Source organism: Setaria italica, chromosome VI, assembly GCF_000263155.2.
Source record: "Setaria italica strain Yugu1 chromosome VI, Setaria_italica_v2.0, whole genome shotgun sequence".
Lineage (NCBI taxonomy): Eukaryota > Viridiplantae > Streptophyta > Magnoliopsida > Poales > Poaceae > Setaria > Setaria italica.
Window position 1 is genome coordinate 28,122,141 of NC_028455.1, and position 13,745 is coordinate 28,135,885.

The following is a 13,745-nucleotide window of genomic DNA, read 5'->3' on the forward strand; positions in this document are numbered from 1 at the left end:
TGTTTTTGACCTAGGACTAAAGGTGATCCTCAATAAAAAACTCGTCCGTGGAGACACCTTTAGTGCCGATCCAACCTGAACTAAAGGTAATCCTTTAGTCCCAGTTGGTGTTACAAAGCCGAACTAACCGAGAGCTTTAGTCACTAAAGGGTGACCTTCGAGGACTTCAACTCAACATGGATGCTCGTATTTTTCTTTATTTTTAAAAACTAGCAAGACTTCGGGACTAAAGGGTGACCTCCGAGAACTTCAACTCACTCCATATGGATGCTCATATTTTTCTTTATTTTTAAAAAACTAGCAAGCCTTCGGCTCGATGCTCGTATTTTTCTTTATTTATTGAAAAATAAACACCATTACTATTTTACCCATATTTTTCTTTATTTATTAAAAAATAAACACCATTACTATTTTACCGGTAGATCACGTACCCGTCGATAGCGAGATCACGACTCAATGCTCGTATTTTTCTTTATTTATTAAAAATAAATACCATTACTATTTTACGGGTAGATCAAGTACCCGTCGATAGCTATTTTACCGGTAGATAGATCAAGTACCCGTTGATAGCGAGACTGCATCTGCCGGTTCAATTCAATTTTTTACTATTTTACCGGTAGACCATGTATAGCGAGACCATACCTGCCGATTCAATCTGCCGGAGGGTGCTCTAATAGGATTGTGCATGTACATGCGTGTATTTCTATGTACCGTATTTCGAAATAATATCATCTTCTCTAGGGAGTGAAAAAAATCATTTCTTCCATTTTTGTCCACCTACGAAGAGGTATCTTTTCATATCGAACGTAATCGATACGAAAGATGTGTTTTAGTATAACATCAGACGAAACAATGTCAACATGTAAGCAGGAAATTGTCGCGGTACAAGGACAACGAAACCAAAAAAAAAAACTATACCTTACTTCGCTAGACCATCTAGCTAGGCTTTCAGTCCCTCGCTCCCTCCCTCATCTACACTTGGCAAATCAAAGACTCACTGCAAAGTAAGCTCTCCGATTCACCATGACGGATCTTTCCTTGCCTTCGTTACATAGATATACATGGCCGGGGGCTAATCAAGTAACTAAATCCCAAATGATCAAAGTCCAAGCATCCCTCCTCTACAGAGCCCCCAATGCAAATGAACTCTCAAGACATCTCCCTCCCCAAGGTCCTAGCTAGATTTACATAGTGCTACGACATAAATTACGCCATGGATGTACTCCTACTCATATGGCAAAGCTAGCTAGCTAGAGGCTAGAGCTCGAGCTACCTGCGTCCTTGATCCACCTGCAACTGCAACTGCATGCAAGCCGCATGCTGAGGTCGACGGAGCATGCATACCCATTCATGTGGCTCCGACCCCGAGGAAGTCTATGAACGCCGGTGACGGCGCCGCCGCCGCCGCGGCGTCGAAGTGCGCGCCGGCGCCCTGTCTTGTCGCCGTCCCTTCGAACGCCGCCGCGCCCGCATCGTGGCCCAGGACGAACTGGTGCGGCTCGTGGTGGCCGCCGCCGCCGCCGCCCATGCTGATGCCATCGATCCAGCCGACGCCTGGAACGGGCAGCAGGAGCGGCGGCTCGCCGTACCGGCCCCCGCCGCTGCCGCCGTCCGACGACAGCCAGGGGAGGCGCCTGTCGGCGTGCGCCGCCGCCGCGCCGCCGGGCCCTGCATGCCATGGATCAAAAGACAAGATTATTTTGCAGCTCGCGTGAGACGACAGTGCTGGCCAGTGACTGGTTTTAATCGAAGCGGTTGCGTTGCGCGTCGCGGAAGTTAGGAGACGAGAAAGCGACGTCGCCATGGCGCCATCAAGAATACAGCTCCCCATCAGGAGAGAGGGAGCACAAACAAACAAAGCAAAGGCCACGAGAGAGAGAGAGAGAGAGAGATCTTATGTGTGGTGGTGAACAGGAGAAGCGAGGCACAGCAGGCGAGAGCAGGAAGCGGGGGAAGCGGGGCATTGATGGCGGGCATCGCCTTGGCACGTCATCTCCAAAGCCTCACTGCTCGCTGCCGCTGTGCGACTCCCTGCCTCTCTCACTGTGCGACAGGCAGTGCGCGGCACTGTTTCGCCGCGCTCAAAGTCCAAGTCTTCCCGGCCGGCCAGTGCCCCACCTGCCTGGTCGCCGATGCCGACGGGATCCCGGGCCGCGGCGCTTCCTATTTCAAGCAAGCCATGGCATTTAACGCCGGTGGCCCGGCGCACGGCCGCCCTGTGTGTGTGTGTGTGTGCCGGTGCGCGCGGCATCGGAGGCCGTGCACCGCCGGCCGGCCCGATCGGGTCGGGGCCTCGCCGACCCATTGATTCCTCCCGTGTGCGTGCGCGCTGTGGCTTATCATGGAATCATGGTTCGTCGATGCTGTGCGCCTGCCTGCCTGAATGTACTGTGTGCCCTCCTCCGTCGTCCACAGTGGAAACGCTGCAGCCCCCAACCGTACCACCACGGCACCACCCCCAGGTAGATGATAGAGATGGGTCTCGTCACGGACACTGTAACAAGACCTGCCTAGGGCACAGTAAAATCCATGCCTTAGGAATCAATGGATCGCCGAGCTGCTAGGAGAACAGTTCCGTGACACTCGCTGACAGGCGGGCTCCGGCGACCGCTCTGGCTGCTCGGGCTCATCTGTCAGCCGGCGTTGCCGGATATGCCCGGCTGCCAGCAGGCTCTGCGGTTTGCGAACAACGCGATGCTGTGTGTGCTAGGTAATGGTACCGGGCTAGCTAATAATATGACGGCGGACTAGTTGGGAGTGAGTGTTAAGTGGCGCTAGCTCACCGGGGAACAGGCAGAAGGGAGGCGGCGGCGGCGGCGGCGGGTGGTCCTCGGGCGACGCGGCGCCTGGCGGGAACGGGAAGCTGCAGTAGTGGCGGAAGCTGAAGCCGTACGGGTCGGCGCCGAAGCCGTAGGCGGCGTCGTGCGCCGCCGCCGCGGCGGCGGCGGCGGCCAGGATGTTGTGGTGGTGGCCGCCGCCGCCGGCGGCGTTCCCGGGACCGGCGGTCGGCGGCATTGCGACGGCGACGGCCTCGAGCTTGCGCTGGACGGCCTGGTTGAGCTTGCGGCGGCGGTAGGCGGTGGACTGCTCGCGGTACTTGCGCGCCATGATGACGTGCCAGTGGTTCTTGACGGCGTTGTCGGTGCGGCCCGGGAAGAGGCGCGCGATCATGGCCCACTTGTTGCCGTAGAAGCGGTGCGCCGCCATGAGGCGCTCCTCCTCCTCGTCGCTGAAGGGGCGCTTGCTGATCCGCGGGTCCAGCTGGTTGAACCACCGGAGCCGGCAGCTCTTCCCTGTGAAGTGTCGAGTAATATAGCTCACATGTCAAACATATAACCTTATTGATATGATCGGCCGAGCGCCACCGACGGGCGACGACGTACGTACGGCGGCCTAGATGAACACGCACGTACCTGATCTGCCGTCGAGCTTCTCGGCGATGAGGTTCCAGTTCTGGGGCCCGTAGAGCGCGACGAGCTCGCGGAGCTTGGCGTCCTCGGCGGGGCGCCAGTGGCCGCGCGCCGCGAGCCGGGACTGCCCGCTGCTGCTGCTCTCCTGGTGGTCGATGGCGCTGGCATTGCCGCCGCCGCACCCGCCCGCCGCGGTGGCGCCCGTGTCCATGGTGGTGGTGCCGGCCGTGAGCACGCGGCCGCCGCCCTTGGACGAGGTGGAGGACGAGGCCTGGTCCGCCGCGGCGGCCGCGGTCGCCACCCGCAGCAGCCACGCCGGCGCAGCCGGCGACGAGCACGGCATCGTCGTCCTGCTGGCCAGGGGCAGGTAGCGAGCGTGTGAGCAGGAGATGAGGATGGCACTGCTGGCTAGCTTTTCCTTGCGCAGCAGGAACCCGCACGCCCGGCGAGCTAGAGGGAGAGCCCCAGAGGTGTAGAGGCAAAGCTAGGCTTCTCTCACACTCACTCTCGTCAGAAGACGGATCGCTGAGGCTGAGCTCCGGCCGCAGCCGCACGCACTCCCTGTCGCTAAAAACGCAGCGCGCAGAGGACAGGAGGGCTGTGTACTTTTCACTGTTGGATAGGCTAGCTGCCGCTGGGGAGGCCAAGGAGGGGAGGGGATCGTCTGTGCTGGCTCGCGGGTCGCCGACACCCATTTATGCGCGCCGGTGGAGGCTGCTCCGGGTCGGGGATACAGGGCACGGAGGCCGCGAGGGCGATAGCTCCCTCCCTCCCTCCTACAAAATATACATACATGACTTGGATCAATCTGCAAAATGTTGCTGTCCTGAACTACTCATGATGAAGGCAAAGACAGGGGTAGAGCTGCAAAATGATGAGTTTAGTTACTGGGGGTGTGAATGTGACCGAACGCGGTAAAAAAAACACAGGGGAAGGGCTGCGAGGTGCAGAAGATCTTACTGCACGCAAGGCTTGTCACTGCCCCAGCTGTCTACTACCACTACACCGCCACCACTGCTGCCATCTCCCATGGCTTTCACCGAGTTTAACAAAGCAACGCGCGTCCCCACCGCACGTGTAGATGTCATCTCACCACATGTGTGGCTTTGCAAGGACACGCACAGCCAGACACCAGAGGGAGAGAGAGAGAGAGAGAGAGGGGTAAGGCCTGCTGCCTCATCGGTGATCGTTTCTCTCTCTCCCTCAGTCCCTCTCTCTCATTCAGTTTTCACTCTCAACAGTGGATTGGTACGTCCGAATGTACGTGTACATGCGCCCAACAGTACGTCTCCGGCTCCCTGTACTGTACGCCAGTAAAAAGGCGCGTGTACACGGCTAGCTAGTCTGCAACGGGAAAACGTATACTATTGCCAGCTCTAGACCGCGTCAATGGGATAATCTCTTGCTAATCACCATATTTGCTATACCATCATCATCATCATTCACTATTAAGGAAAAAATGAATTGATCTAGTTTGTAAAAAGAATCGACCCCAAAACCATGGAGGTTTTCCATCTTTCTCCACGGTCCACGCCGTCTCCAAAGAGATCACAACGTCGAACATACAGCTGCCACTGCACCTACAGTATTCGGCAAAATAGATATTACCTAGTAGATATAGGTCGGAAATACCACGGTAATGTATCAAAAGGAGCGAAACAACACTAAAATCTGCATGGACTTTAGGAAGGAGGAGAGGACTAGGAAGCACTAATAATTACTGTTTGTAGCAAATTTCGAGTTATTCGTAAAAAATTGCACTTTTTAATCCATATTCTGGCCAGAATTTTATAAAATTTGGTGTTTTCGTTCGGGATTTACAAAATTAGAAAACAAAAATAACATTTCCTAGGAAACACGTACACCGTTCTTCATGGAGAATGTTGATCCTAACTACATGGTGCACTAAGTAGGGATGATGGCATATACTATGTGGAATTGCCTCTCTTTTAGTAGGGATGCTGGATCCAGCGGCAGAGATGATGGATCCAACCATTGAGGGCCATTATTCGTTGGGAAAACACCATGACCTCTATGGAGCTCAAGGAGAAAAGCAGGATTCTGGATAAAAATCTTGATGCATCTGTTTGGATTATGGATTCTAGTAGCTGATTCTATGAATGTTTGGTGCATACATTTCTTTTTATGTCCTTGATGAGGATGGGTTCAACCTGAGTTGCGTGGGCAAAATGGTAATTTCATGATCCATTAGCTGCTGGAAGCTACCCTACTCCAGTTTCTGGGATTTTGAGAATCCTAAAATACCAAACGGGACTTTAGAGGATTAGGAAGCACAATCATCGTTTCTGATGGGAGAATTTTGATCCTAAATACATGGTGCACAAAGATTCCATTTGAATTGGGGTAGATTTTAAGAATCTAGAAGGTAGAATCCGAGATGCCACCAAACATGACAGCTTCTAGCTCATATTCCAAAAGCCAAAATTCCAGATCTTGAGAATTCCGGTAGCCGATCAAGGGTTGCTTCCGCCAGATTCTGCGCATGCAATTACCATTTTATCGGTCGTCCTTCCAGGTCATTACCCGATTCTCCCATATTGAGCAACAAATGGTATTGAGGACCTAATAAAAAGGTATCTATCTCACAAACAACCGTAAAATCAGCTTCTAGATTTCATGAATCCAAACAACACCGTCTAGATTTTACGGTCAGAATCTAGATTTTGGAAATCCATAAAAAATCCAGCTTAGGTACACTTCTGCCACCTTTTTCCATTGACTGAATCAATATTTCTGTACTAGGCCGACGAAGTAAGTACTGTACTCAACAAGCGAGACCCTTTTTAAAGGAGGCAGAGATTGCAATCTCGCAGGAATCTCGCGCAAGTACGATGGACAAGTGCAAATTAAAGAGGTAGGCCTGGTGTCTGATGCGGCTTTCAGCAGGTCCGCCCTGCAGGAAAAGTTATTCGTGACAAAAATACCAAAGGCCTCGTGCATTTTTAAATGCAGCTGCAGGCTGGAGCTGGGTACTCGTACGTACGCCGGGGGCATGCACAGCACAGGTACGAGTAGCAACAACAAACAGGCGGCCAGCCGGCTCGCTTTGCTTGACTTGCTTGGCCGAGTAGGCGATCCATCTCCTCCCTGCAATGAGCCTGAGATGAGCCCCCTGATGCCGTGACAGAACATGCATGCCCTCCATTGCTGTCTGAATGAGCCCCCTGCAACCACTACAGGCACCTTTCTTTTCAACTGCACGGGGGGCAGCGCAGGGCCAGGCCGCGCACTGTTGCCCCCCCCTGCCCTGCCCGGCCTGTGACCCAGCCAGGGCCAGCGCGCACGCACGCACGCCCGGCTTCGTCTCCTCGTCCACACCTCCAAACCCCAGCAACATCATCGATTTATAAACCCGGGTAATGTTACGTGTTTCGAAAAAAAAAACTCACATTGAGTTTTTGAAGCGTTTGGACTTTGGACCGATCTCCTGCTAGTTTGAACGAGTTTGTAACTTTTGTGTCCATTTGCACGCCTCGCTCGATCAATCTCAAACTCTTTGGAATCCATGGCGTATGCATGTGCATCTTGTGCTAGTTACCGCAGCAGTATGGCAAGTGATCGAGAACGAAAGTACACTTGTAGCTGGTACGTACGTTACGTAGTAGCCTGCGCTTGCGTGCATGTCCGCCAGCACGTAACTGTACCTTCCTGTTTTTTTTTTCACTTCACCCGGGGCGCGTGTACTATAGCGCCTGACACGGCACGACGGCATTGAAGCTCGCACGTACGCGCGGTCGGGGTTGCGGCAGAGCGCGTACGTACGCGCGCACCCGACGGACCGGCGGGTGCGCGCGTGACCTGAGCGTTCGCCCAGCGGCCAAAGAGCTCGTCTAGGCGGCAGCGCCAGCGGTGGCCGGATACTGTGCCAAAAGAGAGCCCGCTACTTGGTTTCCATGTTTCCATAAGAGGAGCACGGCGCAATCTCTACCATATCAGCTGAGGCAAAGCTACGGAATAGTTTAGGTTGCTCTGGTCTCGAATGTATTGAACCGTATGTGAATGCAAGTACTCAACTACGGAGTTCCTCCCCTTAAACTACTACACGGATTTGATTTCATTTGGGCTTGAAACAGAAAAAAGAAAAGTGAAAACCCTTTGAAGTACTGAAGCGAATCCAAATCAAAACCTCCTATACGTACTGTGTCCCATCCCACGGATTGGACGGCCTAGCAAGCAAGCAAGCTCGCTGGCCATAGCTACCAGCCAGTCTACTACACCTACTAGTAGGGCTTTGCTTTGCTGCCAGATGTACAGCGAGCTCCTGTACTCTCTCTCTCTCTTCTTCAGGCCTAGCCAGCTAGCAACTAGCAAGGTAGTAGGCGTAGCCCGAAGGCCCATCCATTTATATGCCCTTGACAACGTTCGGCGGAGGGAGGATCCACCCTATTGCCCGGAGGAATCCGGGCGCACCGGCTTGCACACCGGGCACTTCGGCGTGCCCCCTCTCTGAGTGAAAGTACACGAGAAAAGCCGGCACCGGAGGTGATCCGCGCCCCGGCCCTGAATGAGGAAAAGCGACACGCAATCACACGCGCGGGATTGTTCCGACGCGGCTCGGCTCGGCAGCGCCCGTCGCGTCCGTCGTCGCCTCCGCCTGCGCACCACCGCGTGCGTGCGTGCGTGCGTGCGGGCAGAGGGGCAGGGGCCGAGCCGACGTGACGCTGAGCAGCGACGCCCGCCCGCCGGCCATTGCCGGTGCCCGGGCCCTTTTCTTTGCTTACGGTAGGATACACACAGAGATAATATATATGTGTGTGTATATCTAGCTCAACGGCCGGCCGGCCTGCCCTAGGGCAAGATTGACAGGGGTAGCGGGGGTAGCAGTATGCTATCCCTACATATTCTAGACCACTGTGTCTGTGCAATGTGACTGGGCTGGTACTACTGCGAGGGCTCTTCGCTGCAACGTCGAGACGCATCCGTCTGGTCCGTGAGAGGGCATTGTCAAGCACCTAACGCCGAACGGTGAATACACGAGGAGAGAGGAGGAGCTGTCACCGATCGATCGAACCGGTCGACGCAGCCACGCAGGCACTCTCAGACAGCAGGTGCGGCCATGCGATGCGACCTAAAAAAAGGAGGGCTGGAAAGCAAGTCGCGTCACCCCGGAACTCTGCCAATGCGTCTGCACGCACGCATGCATGCATATAGGAGATGCACCTGTACCTGCCATGTGCGCGCGTGATCCTTTCTTGTTTGAAGCTTTGTTTATCAGCACATCAGCGAACGTATCCAGTGCACGATCGTTCACGCAGGCATTCAGACGTAAGTACTCTCTTGTCTCATTACATGTATGCACGCTGACGACAAAGGTTTTAGGGACAAATGTTATGGCGATGTGGTGATGTGTGTGTCCTATGGTAGATCATATAGCTTATTTCAAGCACCAAGAAGAGAGCAAAACATCTTCGGTTTCACGGCTTCTTCGGTTGATCTTTTTGAAAAATTCATAGACATTGGGTTAAAGGTGTTTGTTCGATCAGTTTGCAAATTAAAGTACAGGAACAGTCTAGAAAACATGCAGACATACCAATCGGGTCAAAAATTAGATAGCACGTACAAAACGTTTTGATCGCTCTAGTGGAACCTACAAACTTTAGCTCTGCTCTTGCTCTATTTATTAATTGAAGGGTAAAATGCATGGCCGGTTCTTAAACTTGTCTAGCTGTGTCATTTAGGTTCCCATACTCTCAAAATGCATATCTAACTCTCTAAATTTGGACTTGGATGTCACTTAGGTCCCTATACTCTTAAAATGCATATCTTACTCCCTAAATTTAGCTTCGGGTGTCATATAGGTCCCTAAACTCTTGAAATGCTATCTCATCCCACTGGTAAAACACGATAAGATCAAATTTTATACTCTCAAGAAAGCCATTACTTTCATTGCCACATTTTCTGACCTATGATATTGCCCCTTCTGCTTCTCATAATATTCATCTAGTAATTTATCTTATAAACCTTTGATTTTAGTTTAGTAAGTGCAATCACGAGTTATTCAAATTTGAACAATCTTCCGAGAATAATAAAGGACGCTTGTTATGCACTCCTAGCAAGTTAAAATATTGCCTCTAAAGTAAAATATCATCAATCTTTCTAGATTCAACACATCAATATTCTCCACACATGTTGAGCTGAATTTCACTTTATTTGATTATAATTAAATTAAATATATGTAAAAATAAGTTTTTATCAATTTAATTAAGATGATGGTGCTTTTAGAGTTTATATGGACCTAGATGACACATAAAGACAAGTTTAGGGGGCTAGATCCGCATTATGAGAGTATAGGGACTTAAATGACACACGAACCCAAGTTTAGGGAGGTAGATATGCATTCTAAGAATACGAGGTATTAAGTTGAAGCTTAAATTGATAGGGAAAGGTGGTCAATTCACTTATACTCCAACACTTCCCCTGCAGGCTCCCTCAAGCCGCATATGTGAAAATTAGAGTGGGCTACAATTATTTTATTTAATCACGCCTGCTAGGATTCGAACTTGAGACCTCTGATCCTGATACCATATTGAGTTGCATGCAGCATGCACCAACCAGTTCAACCCAAAAGCTTAAACTCACAGGGAAGGTGGGCAATTCACTTATACTCCAACACGGGGATTGTCGTACATACATCTATGGACCCACCAGAAGGTTTGGACAGTCTTAAATATATGGCTGGACACCGAGATGTATCTAACATGGAGACTATGGTGCAGGGCGGCGTAGTCTACGTGAAAAGACAAGAACTAGTCGAGGATTAGGAAAAGTACTCATAATAATACGAGTAGAACTTCTCTAGTCGAATCCGACTAGTATTCTTGTAAACCAACCGACCTGTAACCTTGCCCCCGGCAATATAAGGTGAGGCAGAGACCCCCTCCAAAGCAATCGAATCCAACCAACACACAGGATGTAGGACATTACGCTTCAGTGGCCTGAACCTGTCTAAATCGTGTGTCTGCATTTACCTTCAAATTTCTGATCTCGACGAGCTCCACTAATCAAAACACTACCTCGGGCACCCCCCTTGGTAGGTTGCTGGGTCTAAGCATCGACAGCTGGCACGCAGGTAGGTGATCTCGCCAAGAATCCACTAGCGAACTCAATGGCACAAGTCATCATCAAGCCAATCGTCGTGTTTTGAAGCAGGCTCAACATTCATCTTCGGCTCCTAGGTTTGCATCGCGGATGGCACTGGAAATTTCCACCACCACATCACGTAAACCCCGGAGAAGAAGCAGCAAACCATGAACCTCCAGCGCCAAGCTCTAGAGGATCTCATCGAGAATTTATGCGAATTTTCAATTTCTGACCTAGTCAGAGGCTGGGAGGATGAGTCCGAGTATAACTCGACTTCTTCTACTAGACGGATTAACTCACACGAGCTGGCACATAAGCCGTCATGCAAATCGGGTTGCCACCAGAGTCGATTCCCGTTTGGACTCCGCAATGCGGCCACTGTTTATCAGGCGGCCTTGTCCAGATCACAGTCCGATACGGATATGATCGAGGACATCGACTACTACTTGGACCTGGACGAGGAGACTCCTTTATCAAGTCCACAGCAGGGCTTGTTAATCACATCAACTCCCCAAGGCAGATTCGTCTACTGGCCCAACATGAAGCCACCCACTCTTGCAAAAAAGGATGATTCGCGCCTCATTGCTTACCTCGATACTCTCCCGTACCAGGAGGGAACTCCTTTATCGCCCATCTACGAGGAGGTCGGCACCATGGAGGTCATCACTTCAAGCTCGGGAAGCTATTCCCCAGAACGAGAACCCTTCGCTCTCATTATTGGATAAGAGGATGAAGAAGAAGAGCAACAGGACAGAAACCCACGACATGAGCGTTACCCAGATGACATCTCGCAGGATGAGCTCACCGCCAATATTGTCGGAGAAAAGACTGAAGCTCAAAGAACTTGACGACGAGCAAGAAACGCCGCAAGAGCAGAACGCCGCTATCACCTTGCAGCGGACCTACCAATCATGAACCTGGATAACACCTTTGAAGCAGTTCAAACGCGTCACCATCGTACTCCCCTTGACACCATCGCGTTTATTGATCTCATCACTCGTGCGATGCCGCGGAACAAGTACACTAGACAGTTGGCTGAACTGGCAGATCGTGCGTACGAACAACTCAATCAGCAGAATCCAATACAGCCAGTCCAACGCACTGCATCCTAGGAAAGTCAACATGGCAGCAGCCATAGAGGCCCTCCGTCCAGACCAAGCCAAGCTGGAGCTGAAGGTAGTCGGGCAGGACCCTCAGGAGGCTGTGGCCACCGTGGGGCTAACCCAGAACCCGAACACCCAATAGAAGACTTCCGCAACAAGATCAACGCCAACCGCGACGCCTGTACCATCATCGATGGACGGCACCGCGAGTGCGAGCACGAAGTCGAACACCCAGGAGATGATACTGACGAGTTCCTCGCCTTCTCAAGACATGTAAGGAGGACAACTCTACCCGAAAAGTTCAAACCTTCGGGTATCACCAAGTATGATGGCAAGCAGGACCCAATCCAATGGCTCAGGTGGTACTCACAGTCAGTACAAGCACCTGGGGGAAACGACGACACCAAAGTCATCTACTTTCCCATCTGCATGGAGGCGGCACCACTCACATGGCTCGAATCGTTGGACACGAACTCCATCAACTCGTGGAAAGACCTCAAGGTGGCATTCACCAACAGCTACGTAGGGGCAATGCAGCGTCCTGGCAACAGGATCGACTTGTCTCAGGTCAAGCAACAAGAAGGTGAGACCCTGCGGAGCTGCTTATGTTATTTTTTCGACAAAAAACCCACAATCGTGAACATCACGGAGCACGATGTTATTAACTGCTTCAAGAATTGCCTCCAAGACCGTCGGATGTTCCAGGACACTGAAGAAGATGGGCCTCGACATCACTAACATGCTCACCACAACGAACTCTCTATTCTATGGGATCGTTCGAGGCAACGCGGCTGAACCCCTCGAACAGGTGGTTTTGCCAGTTACCTTTGGGACAAAAGAACACTACCGGACATAATACATCCGGTCCGTGGTAGCGGACTGTAAAACATCGTACCATGCCATCCTCGGAAGACCAGCATTGGCCAAATTCATGACCATCCTGCACTACGTGTACCTAGTACCAAAATACCGGGACCTAAGGGAGTAATCTCCCTGTGCGGAGACTTGAAGAGGTCGTATGACTGTCACACAGAAGCCATAGATCTAGCAACGACTACCTAAGTACCAAACTCGATGATGCAAGTTTTCACCGTATCCAAGAAACTATCCCCGTCAGAACTCGAGTTTCCAGAAAAGAAGTCCGGGACAACCAATGTTAAGTCGGCAAGTGAAGTAGACATCAAAGCCATTGACCTTAACACTGGTGATAGCTCCAAAGAAGCCCTGATCGGCACAGGGCTGAAAGCTAAATAGGAAATCGAGCTTGTCAGCTTCCTCCAGGCCAACCGAGATATCTTTGCGTGGAAACCAGCAGACATGCCGGGGGTGCCCAGGGAGTTGATCGAGCACACACTTAACGTGAATCCAAAAGCTACACCAAAAAGGCAGTGACTGCGGTGATTCACCCAAGACAGAAGGGAAGCAATCAAGAAAGAGCTGGTCAGACTATTCGCGGCGAGCTTCATTAAAGAAGTCTATCATCCAGAGTGGCTCGCCAATCCCGTTCTAGTGCGAAAGAAAAATAACAATGAGTGGAGGATGTGTGTCGACTACTCAGACCTCAACAAGCACTGTTCAAAGGATCCCTTCGGGCTCCCTAGTATCAATCAAGTCATCGACTCCACAGCTGAATGCGCCCTCCTTTATTTCCTCGATTGCTACTTGAGGTATCACCAGATAGCTCTCAAGGAGGAAGAGTAGATCAAGACCGCTTTCATCACCCCATACGGAGTTTTTTGCTACACAACAATGTCCTTTGGATTGAAGAACACAAGCGCCACTTATCAACAAGCAATTCAGGAATGCTTTAAAAAGCAGCTACACCGCAACGTAGAGGCGTACGTGGATGACATGGTTGTAAAGACCAGAAATCCTGACAACCTGATTGCGGATCTAGAAGAAACCTTTGCAAGTCTGCGAGAGTTCCGGTGGCAGCTCAACCCAACAAAGTGCATCTTCAGCGTGTCCTCCGGGAAACTACTCGGGTTCATCATTAGTCACCAAGGTATTGAAGCTAACCTTGAGAAGATCTGCACCATCACCGACATGTATGCCCTATCAGGCATCAAGGACGTCCAGAAGCTGACTGGATGCATGGCGGCCCTTAACAGATTCATCTCAAGGCTTGGAG

General features: G+C 51.4%; 1 protein-coding gene across 1 annotated transcript; it reads right to left on the reverse strand.

The window, feature by feature from the left end:
• Window positions 1-842: 842 nt before the first annotated feature.
• On the reverse strand, window positions 843-3,899 carry LOC101769800 (probable transcription factor MYB58). The gene is made up of 3 exons (XM_004973457.4): window positions 3,414-3,899; window positions 2,784-3,293; window positions 843-1,668 (listed from the first exon to the last, which is right to left on the reverse strand). The coding sequence occupies exons 1-3, from the start codon at window positions 3,751-3,753 to the stop codon at window positions 1,349-1,351; spliced, it is 1,170 nt and encodes a 389-aa protein (XP_004973514.3). The 5' UTR covers window positions 3,754-3,899; the 3' UTR covers window positions 843-1,348.
• Window positions 3,900-13,745: the final 9,846 nt, after the last annotated feature.

Coding starts and splice junctions, on each gene's coding strand:
- LOC101769800 (XM_004973457.4), bottom strand. CDS start 3,753: ATGCCGTGCTCGTCGCCGGCTGCGCCGGCGTGGCTGCTGCGGGTGGCG. Junction 3,294..3,413: donor GAAGCTCGACGGCAGATCAG/GTACGTGCGTGT, acceptor GACACTTCACAG/GGAAGAGCTGCCGGCTCCGG. Junction 1,669..2,783: donor TCCCTTCTGCCTGTTCCCCG/GTGAGCTAGCGC, acceptor CATGGCATGCAG/GGCCCGGCGGCGCGGCGGCG.